Source organism: Copidosoma floridanum, unplaced genomic scaffold (assembly GCF_036245765.1).
Source record: "Copidosoma floridanum isolate Cflo_tuat_1 unplaced genomic scaffold, Cflo_Japanese_pri ptg000021l, whole genome shotgun sequence".
NCBI classification, from domain to species: domain Eukaryota; kingdom Metazoa; phylum Arthropoda; class Insecta; order Hymenoptera; family Encyrtidae; genus Copidosoma; species Copidosoma floridanum.
The window spans coordinates 15,880,620-15,908,517 of record NW_028321898.1 but is presented as its reverse complement, the minus strand read 5'-3'; the positions used below and the strand labels follow the sequence as shown (position 1 = coordinate 15,908,517).

At 31.0% G+C, this 27,898-nt stretch overlaps 1 protein-coding gene across 1 annotated transcript; it reads left to right on the top strand.

The window, feature by feature from the left end:
- Inos (Inositol-3-phosphate synthase) lies at positions 1-27,568 on the top strand. Its single transcript, XM_014359726.3, has 7 exons — positions 1-310; positions 4,374-4,546; positions 5,694-5,961; positions 6,051-6,305; positions 6,378-6,620; positions 11,394-11,502; positions 25,676-27,568. The coding sequence occupies exons 1-7, from the start codon at positions 182-184 to the stop codon at positions 26,047-26,049; spliced, it is 1,551 nt and encodes a 516-aa protein (XP_014215212.1). The 5' UTR covers positions 1-181; the 3' UTR covers positions 26,050-27,568.
- Positions 27,569-27,898: the final 330 nt, after the last annotated feature.

Genomic DNA, 27,898 nt, shown 5'->3' with positions numbered 1-27,898 from the left:
CCAAGTAGATTTTACTCAAGAGCCACCAAATAACCGTGCTTTGGTTCCTACTGTGTTTCCATGCCACTATTTGCCTTTTCATACTTAACCACTTTTAAATTGTGACTTAACTTTATTATATACTTTTTTTCCGTGTCAATCACCATATAGCGCTGTTTGTAAAGATCGTTTGTTGTTCAAAATGACTTCTCTCAAGATTCGCGTCGAGTCACCAAAAGTCAAGTATACTGCAGACTCTATCATTACTGAGTACGTATATCAAACTACGAAAGTCATCCGCACTGCCAAAAAGACAGACCCAGAATATAAGGTGAGTCTAACAATTTAATTATTTTATTAGTCTACAATAGTTTCTTCTCTTTCCATTACGAATGCCCCTGTTGTTGCGATCCAACAAAAACCAATAAAAAATTCATCGATCTTACAATAGGATTTTTCTATTAGTTTGTGATCGGTATTTGCACCCGTCAACCCAGATAAAATCTTTAATGGTCAAAAATGGATTTTCAATGTAACCAGGACATCATTGAACAAAAATAATCACTCAAATTAATATCCTACCATCCAGATGGAAACCTCAAAACGGGGGGACTAATATATTTTTTACAAAATTCTAATAAAAACTAATAACTAACTTTTCTTTCAATTTACATAAAAAATACTTAAACCCCCCCACTTTGGTGTTGCCATCCGGATGGTAGGACATAACTTTGTCAATTTATTTTTGTTCAATCATGTCCTAGTTATAATAAATGATATAGAAAATCTATTTTTGACCATTTCAGATTTTATTTGAATTTACGGGTGCAAATACCGAGAAGAAACCAATAGAAAAATCCTATTGTAAAATTTTATTGGTTTTTATTGGACCGCAACAACAGGGTGAGATAGTTCATTTCATATGTATTCAACATTTAATAAAATGAGTTCTCATTCCAACTTCGAAATTTATTCGATCTAGGACCCCGTATGAACTAAACAAACTAACACTCACAGAAATTTCTTATTTTTCTTTAAAATACTCGAATAAAATGAATCTTGTAGTGGTCTGAAATTAAAAAAGTTAAGTTTTTTTTTGGTGTGTATTCTTGGTAAATTTTTTTGGTTTTTTACTAACGTTCCTACAGTCACATGCGTTAAAATATTTGGATCTCTTTAATTTCTTTTAAAAGTAAAAGGTGATATCTACTGCTTCTTTGATAGCAAGTATTCCATCAAGTGATGTATTCTTATTTGGAAGTTAATCACCTCAACTATTTAACTTTATCACAATAAAAGAAAATATTATATAAATAAAAAAGTTGACTGATTGTTTAAAAGAATTCAGTATTAAAAAAATAACAGCTTACTTTTACCCAATTTGCTTGGGGTGGATGTTAAGTTTTTTCATGCAGTACTTTTTTTGTATTTATTAATACGCAAACTGAAAGTTCTCCTTGTATAGCCTTGTTTCAAGAATTGCAATATGTACTCCAGATTTATCTTTCAATCATTTGGTTTTTATTAGCATTCAAAGCTTTTGTTGAAAAAAATTGTGGAATGGGTCAAACTTTTTTCTTGCAAGTTAACAAAAAGTACAGTTTTGTTTGTTTTAATACTTGTAATTAAATCAAAGCTCCAGAAAAATAAAAGTTATCACAAAGCACTTATTTTGTAAGACGTATTAGCAGTGAAATTAAAAAAGGATTGTTATTCCAATTTTTACATAAAAAACTTGAGGCATTTAATTTAAAGACTCATCGAAAAGCTTAAGTATAGTTTTTTATCGGTAAAATAGAAATAGGAGTCAAGTATCTTATACTTGAACGTATGAAAATCATAGCTATACTTTCACCTAATTTTCCCAAAAAAAGGTATTACTTGCAAGGCACGATGTCTGATACCCTCGTTATTACCATTCAAAACGTAGGGAAACAAATAAGCATTAATGATGTAGTTTTGATTCTTTATAGCAGTGAACTATATTAAGGTAAATGTCTCAACTATCGCTCTCTCAAGAAGACGTAATGAAGATATATTTTCAATGAATAAAAAGGTGAATTTATATTAAAAAATAGCTTTTTATGCCCCAATCACATTTCATTTATGTTTAAAAAATTCTATATTAAGATATAAAGAAAAATGATCGATAATTAGGATATGAGCGATAATTGGGACCTAACCTACATAAAGTCCAAAATTAATAACTTCGAATTATCCACGATTTTGAGTTATTAATTAACCCATAAGTGGTAGTAGCCATTGAAACCAGAAACTGTCAATTTCGCAAGTTCATAAAAACGTGGTCCAAGCCTTGAAAAAAATTTCTTAATCACAGTTATGTCAAGTGAAAAGCAGATACTTATTTTTATCTCCACGAATATGAAAGAAAATTAGGAAATGAAGTGACCAACAATCTCAAGAAGTTAAAATCGTCAACGTTCAAGTTAACTGAATCGCTGTTTTAACGTAAGTTCTCGTTGAAATGTAGATGGCCTGGAATTTTTCCCAAACACATTTTCCACTTTGGAAAATAATGAAAAAACACATTTTATTTAAAAAATCCAACGCACACTCAAAATAAAAAATACAGACATCGAAAATTCATTTCATAACAAAAAATAATTTCTGACTTCTGTTAAAAAATCTATTGTACCACTTATCTATATAGTTCAATGTATATTTTTTACATAAACTGTGTGAAATATTTTTAAAAACTTCCATAATTATATTTAAACAAGTTTTGAATTAGTTAAAAAGTTCAAAAATTATAAAATACCGAAAGACCACAAATTAATTTCACTTGATATCACCTCTTTATTTACAAATATTCCACTAAAATTAGTTAGTGAACAGCATCGATCGCAAAGCGCATTATATGCACTCTTTGCAAAATGTCAATTGATATATAAAAACATTACACAAACTTATCTATTGTATCCCTGTAGAATCCTCAATCTCACGACCGTTTGCAGATTTGGTGATGGATGATTTGGAGACTGGTAGTTTACTCGTCTGGGGAGAATAGTTCAAATGTCATCCAATAATTATAACAAAATTTAATAATTATAACAAAAATTTCTCAATTTACTGAAAATTTGGTAATTGAAAGTAAAATTAATTTTTTTGACGTAAACATTATCACAAAAAAAATTAAATTTCATTACTTAGCTCATTAAAAAAAATCTCTAGTAAATATCTAGAAGAAAATTAAACTTTCTTTCGAACCATCTGCCAAGCTTAAAGAAAAATACTATCTATAATTTAGTTGACTACGCAATAAGTATACTCCTGTCCAACAAACGCTTTTACACAGCGAATTTCGCCAAGATTTGATAAGAATATGATCTGAGGCTTTCTTTGTTTCCTCCTGTCAAGTGTAAATAATTTTTAACCTTTCATGTGCCAAGAGACGAAATTTTGTTTCCCTTTCTTTTGACGCAGTATGGTTAAATGGTAGTTTTCGTCGGATAAGTGCCATTGTCCCCGAGGCTATTTTTCGGCCCGAGGAACGTAGGGTAGCCACGGTGCGATGGCGCTTATGCGGTGAATCCTATTTTTCCTACCAAGGGCACACCAACCTCTCAAAGACGCCAGAGGTAGGAAAACATTTTTTTTCTGACCTCGGGCGTTTTCGAGAGTTGGGTGAGCCCTCAGTAGAACAAATAGGATTCTCCACATAAGAGACATCGTACCGCGACTACATTACGTCCCTCGGGCCGAAAAATAGCCTCGGGAACGATGGCACTTATCTGACGAAAACTATTATTTTTAACTTTGACGTCTTCCACCAGAATAAGGGATTGGTTAGTGGATGCGGCAATATACCCCTACACAGAGGTGGTGAGTGGATAGCCCTGATAATCAAGCCAATAGACTGTCGCGGTAACCCGGTGAAAAAAAGCTACAGTATCATAACATACATTCGCTGTTGGTAATGTCAGTTACTGTAATACCCTACGAAAATACACATTTCCCTACTCGAAACATCGTTTGTACCACGATCATGGAGTTATTTTTTTCCGTATTTAAAACAATTATATAATAAAAAATAAATATAATTTAATGCTTTATTGAAATATAATGCTGTAAGAAAACTTATACAAATTTTTTATAGTTATCAATTTTTTTCAAAAATACCACGTAGTTTAAAAAAATATATTTAATAGCCAAAAACCATAAAAGGAACTTTTTATCCGAAAAAATCATACAGCTATAAGGAATCCTTTGTCTTAAATGATAAAAAATGATGTCAATAATTAAAGCAATTTGAAAAAATAATATATACAAAAATTTTGTGAAATAAAATTATCATTTCTACTATTTAGTTTTGATATATGCATGCTGCAACAAATAGTTAGTATTTTATCAAATATAAATTTTACTGCATTTAGGTGATTCCTAACCAATTGAAGCTTCATATTCGGACGGACATCAAAGTGCCAAGATTAGGAGTTATGCTGGTAGGGTGGGGAGGCAATAATGGCACAACAATTACTGCAGCGTTACTAGCCAATAAGCACAAATTTTCATGGAAGACAAAAGATGGTATCCAAAAAGCTAATTGGTATCTATTTTTTCCATGATAACTTTGTTATTAAATTATGTCATCAAATAAGCCCTGCCTATCATAATTTTTCCAAAATATCTTAAATGTTTCATATTACAGATAGTTAAAAAATAAATTTTTAAATCTTAATAAAGTAGATTCTCATATTCTTGTGTTTGTCGTATTCACGACATTGCCCAGTAAAATATTTAAAATAAGAAAATTGAGTTACAAGTCACTTATGCATTTATTTAAGAAAATTAGAAATAATAACAACACCAATGTTTTTAACTCAATTTTATTTGTCATTACAACCTTTTGTCAAGTATAACTCTTGACCTCATCAGAATGTGTAAAAGAGGACAAACCAATCATTAGTTGGCCAAGAAAATTTAACGTCATTTTTATAGTAATAAAAATATGTAAAAAGACTAAAAATGAAACTTAAAATCCAAGCGAACTCTCTACAGAGTTATGAACGCAATAAAATAAAGATGTACGTATATGGTTATTGGAATATTATATCTGAATAGCTTTTATTTCACTTCCAAATTTTTCTCCTCTATCTCAAATACATAAGTGTGCACATAAAAAATAATTGGTAAACATGACTAATTAGTAGCAGAATTATATTTTAACACCCCAACGATTTAAAGAAAAAGGAATACGTTAGGACTCAGCAAAATTTACAATAGTTTTTTCATTCCACAAACTTAAATTACGTGTACACGTAAGCAATTGTATATAATTTCATTGATCACTGTAAGTAAATTTCGTTTGGATTGTCATGTAAATCCTTGTCTCTAAGTACTATTTGAGCGCTTATTTAGGTGCTATGTGAGTACCCCTTCTTAGCTGACTATTCATCTATACGACGTACACAGATCTTGTCTATTTCCATACGTATATGTATTACTGTAAAATGGACGTTTAAATTTTCTCGATAACTAATGACTGATTTATCTTCTTTTGCATAGCCTAATAAGATTAGAAATTATACCCAACGAAATGTTACAGCTATGAATAAAACCACGTTTGGGTCATTGGTGTTTTTATTATTTTTTACTTACCTACACAGACTAACAACTGAATACTTCTAATTTAATGTATACATTTTAAGAATAGATTTTCTTTTATTAATGACATTAATCATTTAATCATGTAGGTACGGTTCTTTGATCAAGGCTTCCACAGTGCGTTTGGGTAGCTGCGAAAATGAAGACGTATATGTGCCGATATCTTGGCTGCTCCCAATGGTCAATCCAGATGACATCGAAGTTGATGGTTGGGATATTTCCAGCATGAATCTTGCCGATGCAATGGAGCGAGCCAAAGTGCTAGATGTTGATTTGCAAAATCAATTAAGACCTTTTATGGTAAAAATGGTACCCAGGAAAAGTGCCTACTTTTCCGATTTCATAGCAGCTAACCAGGTACTTCTCGAGAAAAAATTATCATTTTCAATTTAATTCTAAATTGAATATCAGCTGAGGATATCAACAACTTTTAAATATTTTGGCAGGAGTATCGAGCAAATAACCTTATTCTAGGTACAAAAAAAGATCAGTTAAACTCTATAAGAAAAGATATAGCTGATTTTAAGGTATCAAAAAATTTAGATAAAGTAATAGTTTTATGGACTGCAACCACTGAGAGATTCGTCGAGATTATTCCGGGTGTTAACGATACAGCTGATAATTTATTAAAATCAATTGAACTTAGCCACCCAGAGATAAGTCCCAGTACTTTATTTTCTGTTGCTTCGGCACTAGAAGGGGTAAATTGCTAATCATTTGAAAAAGGTTTAATTAAACTGGATATTTGTTATTTCTAACTTGAAAATTTCTAGTGTACATACCTAAATGGTTCACCACAAAATACTTTTGTACCTGGAGCTATTGAGCTCGCTGAAAAATTGGAGACCTTTATTGGAGGAGATGATTTTAAGACTGGACAAACAAAAATAAAATCAGTTCTTGTCGACTTCTTAGTTTCTGCTGGTATCAAACCGGTGTCAATTGTAAGTTACAATCACCTTGGTAACAACGATGGCTTCAATTTGTCAGCTCCCCAACAATTTAGGTCCAAAGAGGTAAGTTGGTGTAAAGAATCTTAATGAAATTAATAACTGAAAGCTTATGTAAGTCTGAGTAAAAAGAAGATATTTTGTTAATCGCATACTATCTGAAGTCAAAAAAACACTATATTTATTTAGTTTCTAAACAAAGTAAATAAAACTCACGTTTAACATCAAATTTTACTATAATAACTGTACAATGATTTTTTAAGCAAAAGTTGAAAAGAAAATTACTACCTCTTTTACATGTGGGTTGTACTAAGAAGTGGAAAAATGTGTATTATTCATAGTTTAATTAGTCGGCTAATAGCTTGTGAGTTCAATTTTATAAGGTCACATTGAAAGTCAATATTTGACTTAAAATAACGGTACATAGCAAGCATTACTTATTTCTTAGAACTCAGGTATTTTCCGTTGTTCTCAGATGACACGGTCAGCATTTTACTGTTTAACGAAGAACTATCTCAGTGATAGAAACAATGAAAAAACTATAGTAGTATCTATAGTTCAATTAGGCTGCAATTAGCTTACAAGCTCAAGTTTAAAATGGTCACATTTGAAGTCAATATATAAGAAATATAGACTACTTTAATTGAGAAACTATCTATTTATAATTTTTTCATTATTTATTATGCTGCTCTAGCCTTTTATCGCACCTTGATAGAAGCATTTAATATATATAGGAAAGGTGACTTATACAGAGTTACAGACACTTTATGTGCTGCACACACACATACACACGCACACATACTAGTGGCTCTTCCGTTTCGGCTTCGCCCGAGACTCACTAGGTAGAAGAAGACCGTAGTGTATTAATATGTAACGTGAAGCTATCAGTTGAAAAATTTTCATCTATTCCTGACACTTCTCATAACAAAAATCTTCTAATTTAAGTTATATTTGTTCGGAATCTATACAGTTTATTTTGTCAAAGAATAAGGTGTAAGAAGTGAAAAAAATATGATTATACCAAAAAGTACCGTGCGTTCCTTATGCCATGAAATGATCGTTGGCCCTAAAGGGCTGTGTTACGTACAAAAATAGCTATTTTTCCAGCTGTGAATATTTAAAACTCATTTTATATATATATATATATATATATATATATATATATATATATATATATATATATACATTGAAAATTATTTTCCTTATTTCACAACATCATTACTAGATCAAAAAAATCCTGGAGCTCTATTTCTACATTTGTATCACCACAAAAATACAAATACATATATTTTACCTGTTTAAAAATCTGGAAGATTCAGGAGATAACTGTTAGGGTTCTAATAAAAAGTTGATCTCTCACTTGATACATTTTTTATTTGTCGATTTAGATGCTGCTTTATTATCAATAAATGTTATGCATTAGTTTCTTGACGCCTAAAATTGTATACATTAAAAACATTTGAAGTTTTTCTTCCAATTTGCCCTCTTGCATTTTTTAGCATGTTTAAGACTTTTGAGAGCCCTAAAGGCTGTTTTTTATCAACTTTGTTAGGTTCTAATATATTTGTTGGCAAGATAGTTCGACGTCCAACGACCCTAAAAAAGACTGGTGAGCTTCTTAAGTAACCTCTTCCTGGACTAAAGTTTCTATAGCTAACGTGACTATCTCTATAACTCGGGATGATCTTCTTTGGCCTGTGACTGTAGCACCAGATTCATCGGGAGGAAAACTACAACGTCTGAAGCGTTGGGGCTAGTTGTAGAGCTCTTTTCCAGTGCCTCCTGGTATTACGCCAAAGACGTTGGTGTCTAAAGCACCTTCTTTTTTGCAGACTCAGTTGTTATGGTGATCTAAGGTGGGAAAAAAGTTCAGGATGCTTGCCCGTCGGAGACTGTCCCGTTTGCTAAAGTTTATTTTTCCTTCATAGCTACTTATTAGGTTTGCCCAGCGCAGATCTCGGAGAGGATCGGTAATTCCTCGTTGAATGTTTAGAGTCACGAGGGTAATGCAAGGTCGTTGGTGGCTTGGGTTTCCACAGTCTCACGAGAAACAACTCCACTCGAGACGTCTGCCAGTGAATGACTGACTTGATTTAATAGTGGCCGGCTTCGTACAGTCTTTTAATTGACGAATCGTTGCCAGAAGTAGTAGTAAAAATGTATTTGTTGGCAAGGTATAATAGTTTAATCTTAGGTGGCCCTTATAAGAACCTATGAGATTGATGGTTGAGTATAGGGAACATAAATACTTATAATGGCCTTGAAAAAGGCAGTGGTGAAACTTTTAACTATTCCTTATTATTATTCATGATGGAGAGCTGGCTGCGGGTAGATTGACTCTTACCCCCAGAGTTTCTGTATTCGCTATGTGTCTATGTCAGGCGGCGCTGTTGAGCGAGAGAAATTGTCCCTCACTAAGATCACCAGAATGTATGGAGCCTTATAGGAAATTTTTTTAAAAAATTTAAAAAAACGTTATTAAGAGTGAATTGATCAAATGAATCAGTGATTTGAGTGTGTATTATGTTTGCGTACAGTTATAAATTTTATTTAGTGTTATTACGTGTACTATAAGGTTGGAAAAAATAAAAATATGGATTGCGACTGTGATAACACACCATATTTGGGTGCATTTACATGCTTACACTTGTGTACAACTTATAGAATACAAGTAATCCACGGAAACGTAATATAAATGTGTAAAAGTTAACCTAACCTGTCATTAGTATTAACATTTATTTAACACTGTGTAGTGAGAAATAGATAAATGTAAGCAGTACTTATGTTTATCGAGCTTCTCACAAGTGCAAGCATGTATATGCACTCATATATACTGTGTTATTACAGTCGCAATTCATGTTTTTATTATTTCCCATCTCGTAGTACACATGACGACACCAAACTTAATTTATTACTGTACACTGACATGATACACACTCAAATCACTGATTCATTTGGTCAATCCACTTTTGATAACCTTTTTTTAAAAATTTCCTATAAGGCTTTATGAGGTGATCTTAGCGAGGGAAAATTTCTCTTACTCGACGGCACCACCTGACATAGACGCATAGCGATGACTACGGAGAAGGACGCTGTTAGGGATGCCCAAATACCTCAGGGTTGTTTTCCCTAGCTTGCTATTATAGCAAAGTCTGTTCTGGTTGACCCAGAATGGTTGGAAGAATGGCCACAAAAACTCATAATGCTAGAGCAGATTATGCTCTGGCTAGACGCGTCTCCTGGTATTTTGCCAGAGACGTTAGCATTTAGAACACCTTTTTATTGGTGGCACTTGTTAATCTTGGTGGTTTGGGATGGAGATCGACGTAAGTCGCTTAAGCGACAATTGTCCATTAGAGAACAGTGTCTTCGGTAGCTGGGACACCTAGCTGCATGATTCCCAACTCTATGTTTCATGTACTGCCGGTGATGGACTGTCGTATTCGGTACTTTGCTCGGGGATATAGCAATCAGATTTACTTAATTCTATTGCAGGTGGCTTTGATTTTACTTCCACACCATCTACCAGATTCTACTGAACTGAAGCAAAAAGCTTGCGCATTTTTACTAAACTTTGAGCTTATTTACTGCTATTGTTAATAATTTTTTCAACATAAAAATTATACTAAACCATCTCGACATTGTAAAGAATTATGCAAAATTTCCGCAAGATCGGTTGAGTAGTATTCGTGGTTACCCTATCTAAAGTATCTATATTGATTCATCGTTGAAATCAATATTGGTTAAATGTTAAAATCAGCGTTGATTCACCATTAATCAGCGTCGATTCAACTGAAATCAATGATGAAACGCCACGTTGATCAATGTTGATGAACGTTGATCTGTGGATTACAATCAGCGTTGACTCAACGTTGAAAACTATCCTAATTTAATTATTTATTGTAAAGTAGTGGAAATTGTTTTATGAATTATTACGTAATAGAGTAAAATAAAATTTGTTGTAAATAATTTGAAACTTCATAAGTACAGTAAGTAAAATTTATTTCACTTTTATTTTTTTCTGATCAAATTCTTATTCAACAAAATAAAATCAATTTTAAAACTCGTTTCACGAGTTACTCTTAAAAAGGTTTTTTAAATTATTTTTAATGATATAAATGTAAAAATGCAGTTACACGTATATATTTCCAGACTCTTCTTGATTGTATAACAAAATACAAAACTATACTTATGTGATAAGCAACTACAGATATAATAACTAAAAATACATTTAAAAAAAGGTTAACAAACATATTAATTTAACTTTTGTTACGTTTTGTCTAACTATCTAATTTTGTAGACAATTTTTTTTTTAGAAATAACATTTAATCTTATTTTCTTTAGCATCGATGTCATAAATAATGTTTCTCTTAAAAGAAATAATAGTTTTTTACGATGTAAATATGATTAATGTAATTACATACATGCTCACAAATTTCTCTTTTTTTCTTTGACACCGAAGTTGTAATCAGCGTTGGTCCACATTGAAATCAATATTGATCAACGTTGCGTTTTATCATTGATTTCAATATTAAACTCAACATTGGTCAACGTTGATTCAACGTTGATTCAACGTTGATTTTAACATTCAATCAATGTTGATTTCAACGATGAATCAATATTGATACTTTATAGATAGGGTAGCGACTACAATAGTGTGCATGTGTGTGTGTGTGCACGCGCCCGCACGTCCGTGTGTGTGTGTGTGATACGTCATACTATAACTGTGTTCAATAAACGTAAGCTTTTAAAATTTTGATAAGACAAATACAACCATATATGTAATACAACTCCTAAGATTGGAAAAAATAAGTTAAAAAGTATTATCCTTTTTTGCAGATATCGAAGAGTAATGTTGTTGATGACATGGTCCAATCAAACAAACTGCTTTACGAACCAGGAGAAAAGCCGGATCATTGTATTGTCATCAAGTACGTCCCCTATGTTGGTTAGTCATCATACTTTATAATCTGTTGCCAATAAGCTGGCACGAAGTTTCCTTTCACTAAGTTCTTCTGCTTAGTATTTGATTAAAAGAAAAGTTAGACATTTTTATATCACTTTCTTTAGTGGATAAGCCTATAAATACTGAGTTTCAAAGAAAATATTTAAAATGAATTTCTATCAACCAAATTAAAAATACCTGCAAGTAACAGATTAGATGAAACGGTTTCAATTCATAGGGATCGAAAATACTAAGTGTTTTAATTTACATACCGTGAATAATTGTCATATCACTGTTTAAAAACTAAGTCTTAACAATGAAAAGTATTTTAATGAAGAATTATGAATATATGGAGCTATCATTTTTATTTAAACTAAAGTATATCCCTATCTCAAGTTATGACGTCAATGATGACATCATTCCAGACATCGCAAAATACGTCATTTATGACGTCGTGAATGACATCACATTGACGTCATTTGCGACGTCACATCAAGATGGTAACACCAAAACAGAGGAATTCGAAAAGTTTTTGAATATAACAAGGCCATCAAATGCTTTTAAACACCCCTTTGTTAAACAACAACCTATGTAAATGACGTCTTTTGAGACGTCGTGGAGTACGTCTTTAGCGACATTGTAAATGACGTCATGTTGACGTCAATGTGATGTCATTCACGACGTCATGAATGACGTATTTTGCGATGTCACACATGATGTCATGATTGACGTCATATATTGAGATAGGGTAATAATTAAAATCATTTTATTTTTAAACAAAAAATAAAACGATTTTCCAAAAATCTATCAATAGAATTATAAACCATAATGTGGTATAATACTAAACACTTAAAAAGATACACACATTTTGAAAAGGTGAATGCATAATGTAATGTTGAAAAATTTCTCATTTAAAAAAATTTGTTATACACGTTTGACAACTGATTTTTTGGTAAGTATTTTATAAGTACACACAAGTTGAACGTAACTTTTAAAAGGGTACAAAAATTTGTGTAATATTTATATCACGCTATATCACGCTCGTAATGTAGCAAGGTCAACATAATTTTTTTTTTTCATTTATATTTGGAACAGGTAGAAATCACTTCTTTGTCCTAAAAAAACTCATTAAAAATTTCAAGTGAAGTAATTTTTTTCTCTTGTTGAAAAGATCAATCCGAAGTTTTGTAATAGGATTTCAATGAAAAGTACTATGCATGATTTTTGACAAAAATTCAACTTTTTTAGCGTTGAAACAAAAAAACAGATATTTCTACTGAATTCCACAAAATGAATTATGACAAAAACGTATTTTACACTCAATTAAAAATATTTTTTGGTACTTAAAAAATGATAAAATAACAGTATAACCAATAAATTACAGACATTTTTTTTCTTTTCAATAATATATGTTTGTATGGTATTTGTGTCAAAAAGATACGTTGGATTTTTTTTTTTTTAGTGTTACTGGTATTTAATAGCTGGTGAAAACCATTAGAATAAATTTTTTCATTGTTAATCTCCGAAAAAACTTTTGGTTCTTAGCGTCACGGAAAGAAGATCAAAATTATTTTGGCACTTGAATGGAGACTTATAGACTCGATATAATCGATTTGCATTCTGTACGATAACGTAATGACCCATATGGGCAAGTTGGATTCCAGTATTTTTATCGTATTGTATAGAGTTTTGTCCTAGCCACTTTATCTTATAATCGACTTGCCTTCCAGTCGTTAAATTGATATAAGTTCAGCAAAATTCTTTTCGTCATTCGTTCTTTCTTTGGCTTCACACTTGAGGACTAAAGTCAAAAAGTGTTCTAAACTGATCGCGGATTTTTAGGGTCATTGATTACGATTTAGGTGTCGAAATTGCGATTTTACAATTGACAGACCTACTATTTATAACATAAGCTGTTGAAAAGTAAGAAAGTTTAGTATATAATACCAAAACGTCTTTTCTACAAAACTTTTTAATTATTTAGGAGTTCGAAATTTGTTGTTTTATATGTTTTAAGGGATAAAAGTTAAAAAACATACTTCAAGCAATTTTTTCATTAGTTTGTCAGTTATTGCTTATAAGAAAAGTAAAATAAAAATTTTTTATTAAAAAATTCAAAGCGGTTGCACTAAAGAAAGAAAGTTGTTGGTTTATATATTTTTTTAATTAATAATAACAAGATATCTTTTTTTTGTGAGATTATTAGGTTTTTTCCTTCATCGTAGAAAATACTTCATTTACTTTTCCTTCGATAGCCTTAATGCTTTTGTTAATGTCCAAGCCGCCGATGTAGATCAACAAATTACCAGTAAACATACTGTTAACATATTGAGGGATTTATTCCATGGATCGGAAAATAAGCAAACACACCTTGTAAAAGTTAATAATGTTTAATAAAAGGAGAATATACTTATAAGAACGACGCACATCACAGCCAACGACCAAAGGCTGCTTGCATGCATGACCACATGCTTCGACGGACAGACGAAATCTGCCTTGCGCTCGCGTTCGAGCGCCAAGCGTCCGCAAATATCTTACAACTGTAGTTGGCTAGAGATGGCGCCACGAGTCCATTTCTCATACGTATACATATATATTCGTTAGTATAAATGTACAATATACCCAACACGCCTCTTTACATTTATACCAAATTCAACATACTTCTAAATTTTTCAAATTTTAACCTTCCAATAGATTTCGTAAGAACATCTGCAATATTACTTTCTGATTCTACTTTTACAATAGCAATAATTCCTTTTAAGTAACTTTCATGAATATAATATTAATGCACCTTAATATATTTCGAATTTTTTGTAAAATTTACCAATTTTGCAATGTTTAAGGCTCCTGAATTATCTTCATAAATTTTTATCGGTCCAGTCAACTTTAACTTAAAAATGTCTACCAAATCTTTTTATCAACTTTGATTCACTTACATCCTCTGACAAAGCAACATACTCCGCTGAAATCGAAGACTTTGTTACACTATTTTGTTTTCGCGTTTTCCAATAAACCATATTACCTAAAAATCTGATTACATAGCCAAATGTGGATTTTCTATCAAGACTGTCACCTGCCCAGCTTGAATCAACACAGCAATCTACTGTATCTATTTTATCATTTTTCTTATACATTAGGTTTAAATCTCTTGTTAGGTACATGTATTTCAAAATCCTCATCACACACTTAAAATGTGATTCATTATAACAATTTTGAAATCGAATTAATAAATTAACGCTATAACTTATATCAGGTCTCGTGCCTGAACTAATATACAAAAGTTCGCCAATCAAATTTCTATACTTCAATCATTTCTAATTTCTTTTGCTTGTTCTAGCTTTCAATTTATTTTCATTCGTGTATAAAATAATTTAGCATTATCTAGTTTGTACTTATTTGCCAAAGATTCAATAAATCTTGTTTAATTCAAAAACTTTACATTTTTTTTTACATTATAAGTAATATTTATTTCCAAATAATTCTTTACTTTTCCCAAATCCTTCATGCAAAATCTTTTTGACAATTTTTCCTTAATCACATCAATAGTCTTTCAACTTTTACAAAAAATTAATAGATCATCAACGAATAAAATAATGTAAGCTTTATCTTTTCCATTGCTTAAAGAATATAAACAATTGTCTACTTCACTATTTTCAAATCCTAATTTTTTTTTTAATTCATCAAAACATTCAAACCAAGCTCTAGGACTTTCTCTAAAATCATACAATGCTTTTTGCAATTTACATACTTTATTAGAATTATTGTCAAAACCTTGCGGTTGTTTGACATATACCTCTGATCTAACTTTCCCATTTCAAAATGCAGTTTCAACATCCATTTGATCAATGGTTAAGCCTTCTTGGCAGCAATACGATAACAGAATTTTCAAAGTTTGCATCTTAGCTACAGGAGAATAAATATCTTCAATAAGCTCTTTTTGTTAAAACCCTCTTACTACTAACCTAGCTGTAAATTTGTTTTTATCCTTTTTTGAATAAACCCATTTCACATCTATAACTTTCTTATCTTTTGGCTTATCTATCAATACCCAAGTCTTATTCTTATTTAAACACTCAATTTCTTTTTTCATCGCATTTTTCCAATTATCAGATTCAAAACTTCCTACAGCTTTATCAAAACTTTTAGGATTTTCTGCACTACAATAATTAATATAAATCGTATTATGTACATTGTCATCATCATATCTTTCTGGACGCTTTACATTTCTTTTTGGTCTACTGTTAACATTATTCTCTTTTTGATTTCGACAATCATTTTCTTTTTCAATAATATCATTGTCATTTTCATACTCAGCATCTTCAAATTCGTCTATTGACTCGGATTTGTCATCAACAATTTCATTTTCATTTTTTGATTCATCATCATCATTATCCCTTAATCCAATACAATATTCATCTTCTTCAGTGACATCTACATGTTTTCCTACAGTAACTTTATTATTAATCAAAATTCGATATCCTACATTTTCATAACCTACAAGAACTCCTAAATCTGCTTTTCTATCCCATTTTGACCGCTTTCTTTGTTCAGGCACAGGTACAAAGACCCTACTTCTATAAATTTTTAAATGTTTAACATTAGGTTTCATACCAAAGAACAACTCAAAAGGAGTTTTTAAATCAGCAGTATTTGCAAGTGTCCTGTTCTTTAAATATGCTGCCGCGCATACAACTTCTGGCCAAAATCTACTTTTAATTCAAGCTTCAGACAAAAAACATCTAGCAATGTCCATAATGCTCCTATTATATCTTTTGGCAGTACCATTTAATTCGTGCACATACGGTAGACATGCATCTAGACTTATTGCTTTTTCATTCACTAGATCAAAAATTCTTTTATTCATATATTCCTTACCATTATCACACCTTAATTTTTTAAATTCTTTTTCCAGTAATATTTTCAACTTCATTTATATATGACACAAAACAATTATAGACGTGATCTTTTGATTTAATTAGATATACTCTGACTGTTTTGCTATAGTCGTCAATAAAAGTTAAAAAATATTTTTTCCATTTAATCCAGTAGTATTATGAGGCCCATTTAGACCAGTATGTACTATCTCTAAAATTTCCTTGGCTTTTTGTCTGTTATTTTCAAATGGTAAATTATGCATTTTATTTTCCATATAAACAGCGCTTTCATATAGTCACTCTCAATTTATTTTGACAGACCTTCCGCTAGTTTATTTTTACCACAAAACATTCGAATATTTAAAATTTACATGTCCCAAAATACATTGTTATTTTTCCTTTAAAGTAATTTTATATTTATTTTCGGTACTGATATAATTAAAGGTAATCTAATGTTCATTTCGAACTTCACTTTGCATTCTGTACAATTTATCTGTTTTATACGCGATAAGATAAAGCGTACCCTCACAGTTATAAATTTTTGCCGTATTATTTTGAGCAAAAACTATTTCTATTTGTAACTTTCGATAAACTAAATAAATTTTCTTTCATTTCTTTAACATAGTACACATTAGATACTTCAATACTCACTAATTTATCGTACACTTTGAAATAACTCGAAATTTTTTGTATTTTAGTCGTTTTTAAACTTCTACCGTTTTCTATATTTATGTACGTTCACTGGATTTTTTAATTCAATAAAATTTACAAAAACATCATCTTGATTTACCACATGATCAGTACAACCACTATCTAAAACCAGTCAATACGTTTACCTTACGTTTCGCTATGCATCGCAGTAGACTCGACGATCTTCGCAGAGAAAGCGCTGAACGAGCTGTTGCCTTGCTGCCACATTTCTTGTTGCAACGCGTAGCCTCTGCCTCGTTGTCCGCTTGAGCCTCTGCTTCTGCCTCTTCCTCTTGATGCTCCTTGTTCCATGTTATTTCCACGAAATTGTTGGCGTCTGCCCCTTTATGCTCGGCCTCCAGCCAGCATTGTTTACATTCGGGCAATCTTTCTTAAAATGTCCAATTTCACCACAGCTGTAACAGGCTCTTTCTTATTTTCTTTCTTGTTTCTCGTGACCTTTTGATTTTGACACGAAAGCATTCGATTTCATGCTCACACTAGCACTTTCACTTTTATTTTTAATTTCCAACATTTTTATTTTATCGATCACATAGCTAACTGTTTGATCCTCCGGTTTTAACGTGTCTATTAAATCGCAAATATAACTATAAGATTTTGGTAATATTCTCAATAAATAATTTAACTTTTCTTTTTCATTCACTGTAGCACCAGCTGATTTTAACTCGTTCACTGATTTTTAAAATTCACTTATAAAGACTGACGATTCTTGAAAATCCTTTAACCTGATTTTCTCCAGCTTATTCCGGTATATTATCTGCAAAGCTGTTGATTCCTCTAAATACATAGTATCAAACTTTTTCATAATCTTGAATGCCGTGTCAAAATCACCGACAAATTCCAGTTACTTATTCGAAATAGCACTGAAAATATAATTCATGGCCTTCAAGTCATTCTAGGCCCATTCGTCCGTCGATATTTTTTCTCTTTCTATCACCATTGCACATTTCTTTAACCTTAAAAACATCATTATTTTTTTCTTCCAATAAGCATAATCTTAGCCATTAAAAACAGGTATCAAAATTTCTGCCATTTTAGAATTGGTTATTTCCTCTCTTAAATCTTCTAGATTTTTCGATTCTTCTGCAGACATGTCTCCTTGAAAATATACTTTTTCGGCACTAGTATGTCTTTGATCACATTTACAAAAATTTTTCTTAAGCTTCTCAGTGTTGGATTGACACTCTTTTCTTCTGTGATCGCTTGCATATAATTTCTTCAATTTTTATGCAAAAATCTTACAACTGTAGTTGGCCATAGACGGCACCAAGAGTCAGTTTCTCATACGTATAAGTACATAAATATTCGTTGGTATAAATGTACAATATACTCAACACATACAAAAGTTGACACTATCCTTTAAGTATTCCAGCGAAAAAAATATATGTATCAATTAGAGTAAGAGAGTGGTTTTACATTCCTAATGTGGTAGATCAAGTTCTTCTGTAAGAATTTAATTTTGACCAGACATATAAACTAGTATTATTTTTCTGTTGTTCATCAAGTTCTTTAAAAAAGAGATACTTTTTGGAAAGTTGAAGTATTGCAAGATCACTAAAGAACTTGTACGGTTGTGGAATATTCCTTAAACATCAAGATAGAGTGCAAATTGTACTCTGATTGTTAAAGAAGCCTTTTTAGATGTTTCTGGTTAAAATAGCGATGTTGTGTATGTATGCGACAATGACGTTTCAGCCAGAGCAAGGCCGTCCAAACATCACGTCGCAAAGATTCTTCTCATCTCTCCTACCTCGTTTTTACTCACTGGATAGTAGACTCCTCTTTTCTGAAAGATCAGCCACCGGTTTCTGGCAAGGAAACGCTAGAAACTTCTAGAAAGGAAACTATGAAGGAAAACACTCCTGACAAATCTCACCCGAGATCTCATGCCAAATTCTCATCTAAGATCTCAGGTGAGATTTCTGAAAAAAAAATAAAAAAAAAATTTTTTGCAACGATTATAATTAATTCATTAATAGAATGATTAATGACAGTTATAGGAAAAAAAAAAAAAATCGGCTTATATGGGACACGAACTCGAGCCCCCAATTTATCAGGCAAGCATCTCACCGCTTGGCCAGAGTGGATGCAATACTAATCCGACAATTTACGTCTATATAAACTGTAAGTACAATTATTAATAGATATAATTTTTCCCAATCTTAGTTCTAATAGTGAACTAACTAGATAATATTTAGCAATATTATTTTCTTTACAAACAATATTTTCTCTCTTAAAGTTACTCCAGAGGTGGATTTATATCCAAGTAAGGCATAAGTTTTCTAAAATTATTATAAATGTTTATTTAAATGCTATAATAAAGAAAAACTACAATATAAAACAAGGGGACTTAATGTGTTGTGAATAAATTATTTTTAAAAAATCCAAATTGCTTGCGTGTATATTATCTTATTTTGAAAAAAACACTTATAAAAGTTGGAAATCCTTAAAGCTATTCATGTTATTCCAACTTTTCAAAGCTTATTATACTCCATAAATAATTACAGATGAAGTCATCACTGGAAATTTGTTGATACAATTCATGTTTAGTGAGTTAAATGTAACTGTTTTTCGAAAACGCAAAAAACGAGTGAAAACCTACAGTTTTGTATAAACAATTCCACCTAACTCATTACACATGTATTGTATCAAAAAATTTAGAGTAATTACTCTATCTGAAATTTTTCAAGGAGTATAATAAGTTTGAAAAGTTGGAATAACATAAATAGCTTTAAGGATTTCCAACTTTTATGAGTCTTTTTTTCAAAATAAGATAATATACACGTAAGCAATTTGGATTCAATTGTTAAACACATCAAGTCCCCCTGTTTTATATTGTAGTTTTTCTTTATTATTGCATTTAAATAAACATTTATAATAATTATTGAGAACTTATGCCTACCTTGGATATAAAGCCCCCTCAAGAGTAACATTGAGAGAGAAAATATTGTTGGTGAAGAAAATAATGTGTGACGTTGTACTTTCGCGACCTGAGACACTATAGGGTGTCGCAGCCAGGGCGGTCCCGAGACAACATCCAAAGACACTTATACAAATCCTCTCGCCCAAGTCCGCCGTACCCTAAAACGCGAAAAACCCCTGTCCCCACTCTTACGATGTCCACTGCTTGGCCCAGGAGACTCGTCCCTGAGGAGGTCCCGTTCGCGGTAGTCTGTCGGGATCAGACTACTCTCCCAAGGAGAAACGAGGCGCGACCTGTAAATTCGGAAGGAAGGAAAAACACACGCACGACAATAGACGAGGTAAATGATCTTTAAGAACACTTCACTTTGTTTTTGGCGAACTTTTACACGTGGGTTTTTAGGCCCGAATCTTGGCGCAATCCGGCGCTATCGCAACAATCCGTGACAATCACGCTTTTCCCGGACTATCCCGTTCTCGCACTCCACGCTTCCTGGGGGCGTCCTACACTACCCGATCCCCCAGCACACGTGTAAATACACACACGCTCGCACACTCTACTTTACCCTTACCTCCGGGTTTACCATGTTCCGGGTCAAATCAACTATCGGGCCTGCCGATGACCTGGTCTTGCAGATGACAGCTGGGGGTGGCGGTAGGTCTCGTCTCCTCGATCGTCAGTCGCAAGGTCGTTCCCGGTTGGCTTGGAAAGCTGATTCCGCTCTTCTCTTTCTCTATCTCTCTCGATTCTCTCGATTCCTCTTGAAAACGCGAAAAAAACTTGGAAGCTCTGGTTCGCTCGGATGCTACTACAAGAGTGTCGCGTTAGGCCCACTAATTAGTGCAGACTCGCGCATTACCGCACTATATTTCCATACATACTTCTGAATCTTACCGCCAGGACATTATTCTCACGCACTTAAACGCGACGCAATTTATAGTACATACTCTTAATACGGATACATAGGTATACATACAATCTTCGTCGATAAAGCAGTACTGGATTAGCACAATGGTGCGGTAATTACAAATATTCTATAATACGCAATCCCACAGATAGATCCTTATGTGCTAAAACTACACATTTTTGGGCTTTTTTTCGGCGCTATGTCTTCTCTTCTCTCTTTGGCGCTTCTTCTTGTATCCAATTACTCTCACGTAGCACATGAATTATACAGACCCGGACCTTTATTAGCTTCTTATAAACAAAAATAGATTCCACCTTGATGACGCGTTTCAGCGCTTAATGCTATAGGGTCAGAGAAAAATGACTCCGTCATAAATGTTTCTGTATATTATCTAGTTAGTTAACGATTAGAATTAAGATTGAGAAAAATTACATCTATTAATAATTGTATGATTCAGTAGTGAATAAGAAAAACAATAACACATGGTACTTACACTTTATATACACGTAAATTGTCAGACTAGTATCTCATCCACTCTGACCAAACGGTAAGATGTTTGCCTGATAAACTGGGGGCTTGAGTTCGTGTCCCATATCGTGTCACACAAACCTCGTATCTACTATTCACACAGGCGTTCAATCAATGCAGAATATCCTGGCGACGCACAGTGGGACAGAATGAAATAATTTGTTCAGACATCAAATATCTCCAGATAGATACGGGCTAAAAAGACGGTTTTTTAGAACGAAGTTCTTTATGTCGCGTACGGGAAGGTGCTGGAATTTTAAAAACGGCAGATTTAATTAAACGGAAGTGGAAATTAACTCCTACACACCTTTGCCCACCATTCCCCTTCACACTCGTAGGCCATTAATTTTTGAACAAATTTTAATTTTCTCTTCCCACAGTAATTTTTAACTTTGAATTTTTTTGTTCTTAAATTCTAAAAAAAAAAAAAACACTTTTCTGTAAAGAGATATGAACCCTCGACCTTCTACATACGAGTCGAGTACCTTACCCACTCTGCTACGAACATTGCTGACTATACTGTTTTGGTTTCTTGTACTTATAGTGTGGTTCGTAACTTATTTTTTATTTTCATATGAATTCACTGATAATACATTTAATTGATGATAAATTGTTTATTTAATTATTTATTAAAACGAAGTTCTTCATGTTGCATGCTTCGGGGGCTGGAATTTTAAAAACGACAGATTTCCATAAAACGGAAGTCGGTTACTAGAAGTCTCTTCCTCCTAAGAAATAATTATTTTCTAAATGATAAATTTAAAAAAACAAAAAATTTAATTATCATAAATAGAGTTATGTAGATTAAATCGAATAAGGCGCGTTATTACGCATTTAATATTAGTATTTTATGCATTTGTTGCATAAAATACCAACCGATTTATTTGAAACATGATGTTTCTTTGGAATTTAAATAATGCTATAAATTACTGTTATAAATAAATTATTTCATAAACAAATAAATTATTAAAATTAACTCAATATACAATAGAGTTGCAGAACGTACCAATGGTTTGTAAGGGCCTTTATTTCTAATTCGACAGAAAAATTATGTTACAATGTCACGTAACTATATAAATATAGTAATTTATTAAACCAATAATATGAAATGAAGTAAAAAACAAAATTGAAAAAGGAAATAAAATCAGAAAAAAAAATTTTAAAATGAAATGAAATGAAAAAAAAAAATATATATATAAAAGAAAATGAAAGAAAAATACAGGAAATACAAGTTTAAAAAATGAAAAAAACTAAATGCATTAAAAAAATATTAAAGAAAAAAAATAATGAAATGAAATATGAAAAAAACAATGAAATGAAATTAAAAAAGACATGAAAAAATACCATGGAATGGAAAAAAAACGAAATAAAAAAAGGAATAAAAAAAAAAGATTAAATAGAAAAATAAAAAAAATATGAAGTAAAGAACATACAAAAAATGAAGAAAAAAAGTTATGAAATGAAATATGAAAAAATAATGATATAAAATATGAAATAAAATAAAACAAGAATTAAAAAAAAAAAAAAAAAAATTAAAAGAAACAAACCAGCGAGTATAAATGGGTCATGGGATCCACGGTAAGAACGAAGTTCTTTAAACATGAGATGAGTGTAAAGACACACAATTTTTCAGGTAACAAGAGAAACGCGAGACCCATAGGAAGAACAAAGCTCTATAAAAATTAGTACTGCATTCATGTATTTCACTGAAACAAAAACTTGAAAAACAAATTAAGAAAAAAATTTAAAAAATTGAGTTTTGTACTCACGATGGTTGAACTTCGTGAGTACTGTATTTATGCATGCATGTATTTATGCATTTGTTCTTCCTATGGGTCTCGCGTTCCTCTTGTTACCTGAAAAATTGTGTGTCTTTATACTCATCTTATGTTTAAAGAACTTCGTTCTTACTGTGGGTTTCATGACCCATTTATACCCCCTGGTTTGTTTCTTTTAATTTTTTTTTTTTAATTCTTGTTTAATTTTATTTCATATTTCATATCATTATTTTTTTTTTTCCAAGAGGAGACAGAGTAGATTATGTAAAAACTTTATGCTGTGATCAACATTGTTAGGTAAAGGTAGGAATCACTATTGAACATAACAACTTTATGAAAAAAAGTTTTTAAAAAAATAGTGCAATGAATAATTTTTATTTATATTTTGCTAACGCTAAGGTCATTTTTAGATAATTTGTAATAAATTAATGTTGTGGCAAACAAAATATTTTTTAATTTGTTTAAAAAATATTTGACCATTACATGGGAAACTGTACTTTTTTCGTTTAATCAGTTACTTCGAACGAAATGGGACAAAAAAATTTAAGTTAAAAAAATTCCTAGTAGTTTTTTCATAGGTCCTAGATTACATGGTTTATTAAGGGGGGGGGGAGAGTGATGTCCGATACAAAAATCGTATTAATTTGTTACTAATTATCTTAAAATAATTTAAGCACTCAAAAATTAAAAGATGAAAATTATTTATTGTACTATTTAAAAAAAAACTTTTTTTTTCTCTAGAGAGGTTATGTTTCATGGTAATTCCAACCCTTATCTGACAATATTTATTACAGGATAGAGTTTTTACGTATCCAACTCTGTCTCATGTTTAATTAAAACAAAAAGTCTCTCTAGCCCATATCTGTCTGACGATGTGTGATTTTTAGACGAATTATTTTTTTCTGTCCCACTTTGCAGCGTTATGATCGAACCCTCGTGATTCATGATTGGTCGCACACGCACACACACGCTTACTCAGATCGCCCTAAACGTATAGAGATATTGCATGAAAAGCATGATACAAGCATGAAAACGTAATTGAAAATGTAATTGATTATCTATTAAGGACTGACATAAAAACTTATACAAAAGTTTACATAAGTCTTTATTCCTGTTTTTGTTATGAAGAAATAAACTTAAAATTTAATGATAATACAAATAATGGGGTGTTACAGTATTTTTAAAAAACTTAAACTTTTTATCTTCTTTATAAATATTTACCTTACTACTTTGTATACACTTAAAAAAAGTCTAAAAGAATTGTTAAAAAAAATTATTAAAGTATTTTTTTAGTATTCTTCAGCTATTAATTCTCATGTATTACTGGAGAATTAAAGTGGTGTAGCCTCCGAACACGGTACAAGTATCGTGTACTTTTTTTTGTTAGTTATAATCCAATAGTTTACAAATTCATATAGCTAAATTGATTTTGTGTATTTATTCAATAATTTGCTGACAAACTATTACAAAACATGTAATAAAATCAAACTAAACTTGAAAAAAAAAAAAAAAAAAAAAATTATAATCTTTGTAGCAAGATAAAAAAAAGAAATGTTATTTTTAAGACACAAATGTTTATATTTGGTTAGTCAAAAAAATAAAAAATTTTTTTTTTGATAAAGTTGAAGTTACATGTAAAATACAATTAGGTACGTAATATTTGTACCTTGTATGGATATAAACTGTTAACCAAGTATTTATTCCTCTTCAGACAAGTCAAGAAGGTACATGGTTTCTAATCTAACGGATCAAGTTTGCGTCAGTTTTTTTTCTTGTTTTACTATTATTGTAGTTATTTTTTATGAATTTAGGTGGTAAAACTATAATTAAAAATGTTTTTTTTAATTCACACTGAGTTGAGGTACTTTTCAAAAAGGATTCTTATTTTGTTCTTCTTGATTAATTACAGTAATATTTTTACTGTGAAAACAAGAATTCTTTTAGACTTCAAATGAAGCGGACATTCATGTTTACTGAAAGACGCAAATAAATATTCTTTTTGATTACTTTTTGGAAAAAAGAAGTCTTTCAGAACTTTTATTGTCTACATAGAATAATCTTCATGCATATTAGGTTAACACCTTCATTTTTAGTAATGATACGTATCATGATATTTTATTGTAAAAGTTATTGCAAAATTAAAAAAGTGCCCTTTTTCATAGTTTTTCCTTATAAAAAACAATTATTAACCAGTTAAATAAAGACAAAAATATTTTTCCAAAATTTGATCATGACTTTAAATTGGTGAGGAAAAAAAAAACAAACGTTGTTTCACAAAGACAAATAATTAAATTTAGTATTAAATCCACTTTAATATTTCACCACGTTCATTACGTTCAACTAATTTTTCTGATTTTTTCTCGATCGAAAATATGATATTTATGAAGAAAAACTTTTTATGCTAAAAAATCTAATGACAATGGCTAATTAATTTCCATTAAAAATTACATTACAGGTGACAGCAAGCGTGCAATGGATGAGTATACGTCAGAAATACTCATGAGTGGTCATAATACCATCGTCGTTCACAACACTTGTGAAGATTCGCTACTTGCGTCACCCATTATACTGGATCTGGTACTGATTGCCGAGATCTGTTCACGGATACATTTTAAATACGCTGACCAGCCAGACTCGCAGTACAAGGGTTTCTGTAGCACCCTTTCCATTCTCTCATATCTACTAAAGGCACCACTTGTACCACCAGGTAGTCCCATTGTAAATGCATTGTTTAAGCAGCGTGCAGCCATTGAGAATATTTTTAAGGCTTGCATTGGCATTCCACCGGAGAACAACATGCTATTGGAGTTCAAGATCAACATTGACTAAATTACTATATCAAAGTTTTTTTTTTTTTTAATTATTTTACTATTTCAATTTTAAGGAAACCTACCTATTAATTTTAAGCCCAGCAATGACAATAACAAGTGATAATAAATATTCTATCGTTATGTAGACAAAACCATAACCTAGAGGTTACAGTTCCTTACTTAATTAAAATTTTTTCTTAGCTAAATAGTACTTTAACAAAAATAATAGCCATACTTTTGTTGTGCAGTGTATTTATTTTTTAGCGTAGTGTCGTCAATTTAACTGAGTATAAGACTAGTGAGTAATTATTGATGAGTATCAGTACTTTTTTTAATTCTAATTTTATAAAATAAATTGAATTTAAGATAAATAATTGTTTTAATACTATATTATAGCAAAAAAGTGTAATTTTTTCCAGTTCACGAAAAATCATATTAATAAACTACTCAATCTCTTATCAAAAAGTTTGCCACACAACTACTTGGCACACACTAGAAAACTACATAATACAAGTTTTCTGATTACTGGCACTATTAAGTGCTGGTAATTGTAGTCAATAACACTGACAACTTCTACTAGTTGTTTCAAGAAAAAATATTTCTGTGAAAGATAATAAAATATTGACTCAGTGCTATGTACATACAACTATTCATTGACACTGTTAAAGATCTATCAAAAATTTCAGAACACTTAACCGTTGAAAACCTAAAAAGTAGCTTGTTAAAAGTTGTGACTTCTACGTTAAGTCTTATGATGATTTAATATTTTAAGCACCAAGTGTAGCATTTCTTATGTATGTACAAACTACAAAAAATCAATTTTTACAATATGCACCTTTAATATCATAATAACATGTAACGTTCATCATTATTTAGACATTAAACAATTTTTTTTTTTCTTTGAATAAAATGGTGATATGGGTTATGTTAACTTTTGACAGAAGTTTTATTATGTATTGTAAGGCTTGATAGATTATAGTTGTGTACAGTTTATAAGCAGCTGTAATTAACATTTTTTTTTTTATTATAATTAACAATCTCTAATTTTTTTTACAAATAAAAATGGGAAGTTAAATGACGCAAGTAATAAACAAGCTATTTCAGTTAATGAAAGGCCTACATATTCTAATTTTTTAATGATATCTAATTTTTTTCTATAAATCCAGTTTTCATCCGACTTTAAATTTCCTCTTTTTCTCAAGTCTAGTTTTCTTGGCTATCTGAGTTTATGTCAATAAAATTGTCTTTTTGAACTTATTTGAGTTTTCCCATCAAATACTTTTTTGTGAAAACAATAATATCATAAACATATTTCAAAATAATCGTTGTACGTTAAAACTGATATCATAAACGTGCTATAATTTTGTGTTTCTTTTTCATAAAACAATATATCTATAATAAATAAAAAATTTGAGCTTATATTTATATATTGACCAATCCTTCTATAGTTCATGTATGTACACATTTCTATATCATGTAGCTAAAGATGTAAGAAATTTCAAATAATCCTCCCATTTCCACGAAAGTACCCTCCATCGACCCCGACAAATAAAAGAATAAATGATAAATTCGACTTGTTTCTCCATTATTTTAACCCAATCAACGTTAGGTAAAGTATCCTCACTAGCCTTCGCATGATTTTTCTTAACCCCTCCGCCACCTCCACACAATATTTCTTGCCCTTCACTCACTTTCAGGTATTTATATGTACCCTTGGAAAAAATTGTATGTAATACAACCCCCACCCCATTTTTCTGAAAAGACAATTGTACACAGTTTTTCAGTAAAATTTTGTTATCAAAATTAAACTTTTTTATCATGTTAGAAACAATTATTACTACAGGAGAACAGATAAATTTATACATAAT

Bases quoted from the DNA above. Each gene is read 5' to 3' on its own strand.
- Inos (XM_014359726.3), top strand. From the start codon at position 182: ATGACTTCTCTCAAGATTCGCGTCGAGTCACCAAAAGTCAAGTATACT. The intron at 4,547-5,693 runs GTATCTATTTTT...TTAATCATGTAG, and splicing joins GGTATCCAAAAAGCTAATTG to GTACGGTTCTTTGATCAAGG. The intron at 5,962-6,050 runs GTACTTCTCGAG...ATATTTTGGCAG, and splicing joins ATTTCATAGCAGCTAACCAG to GAGTATCGAGCAAATAACCT.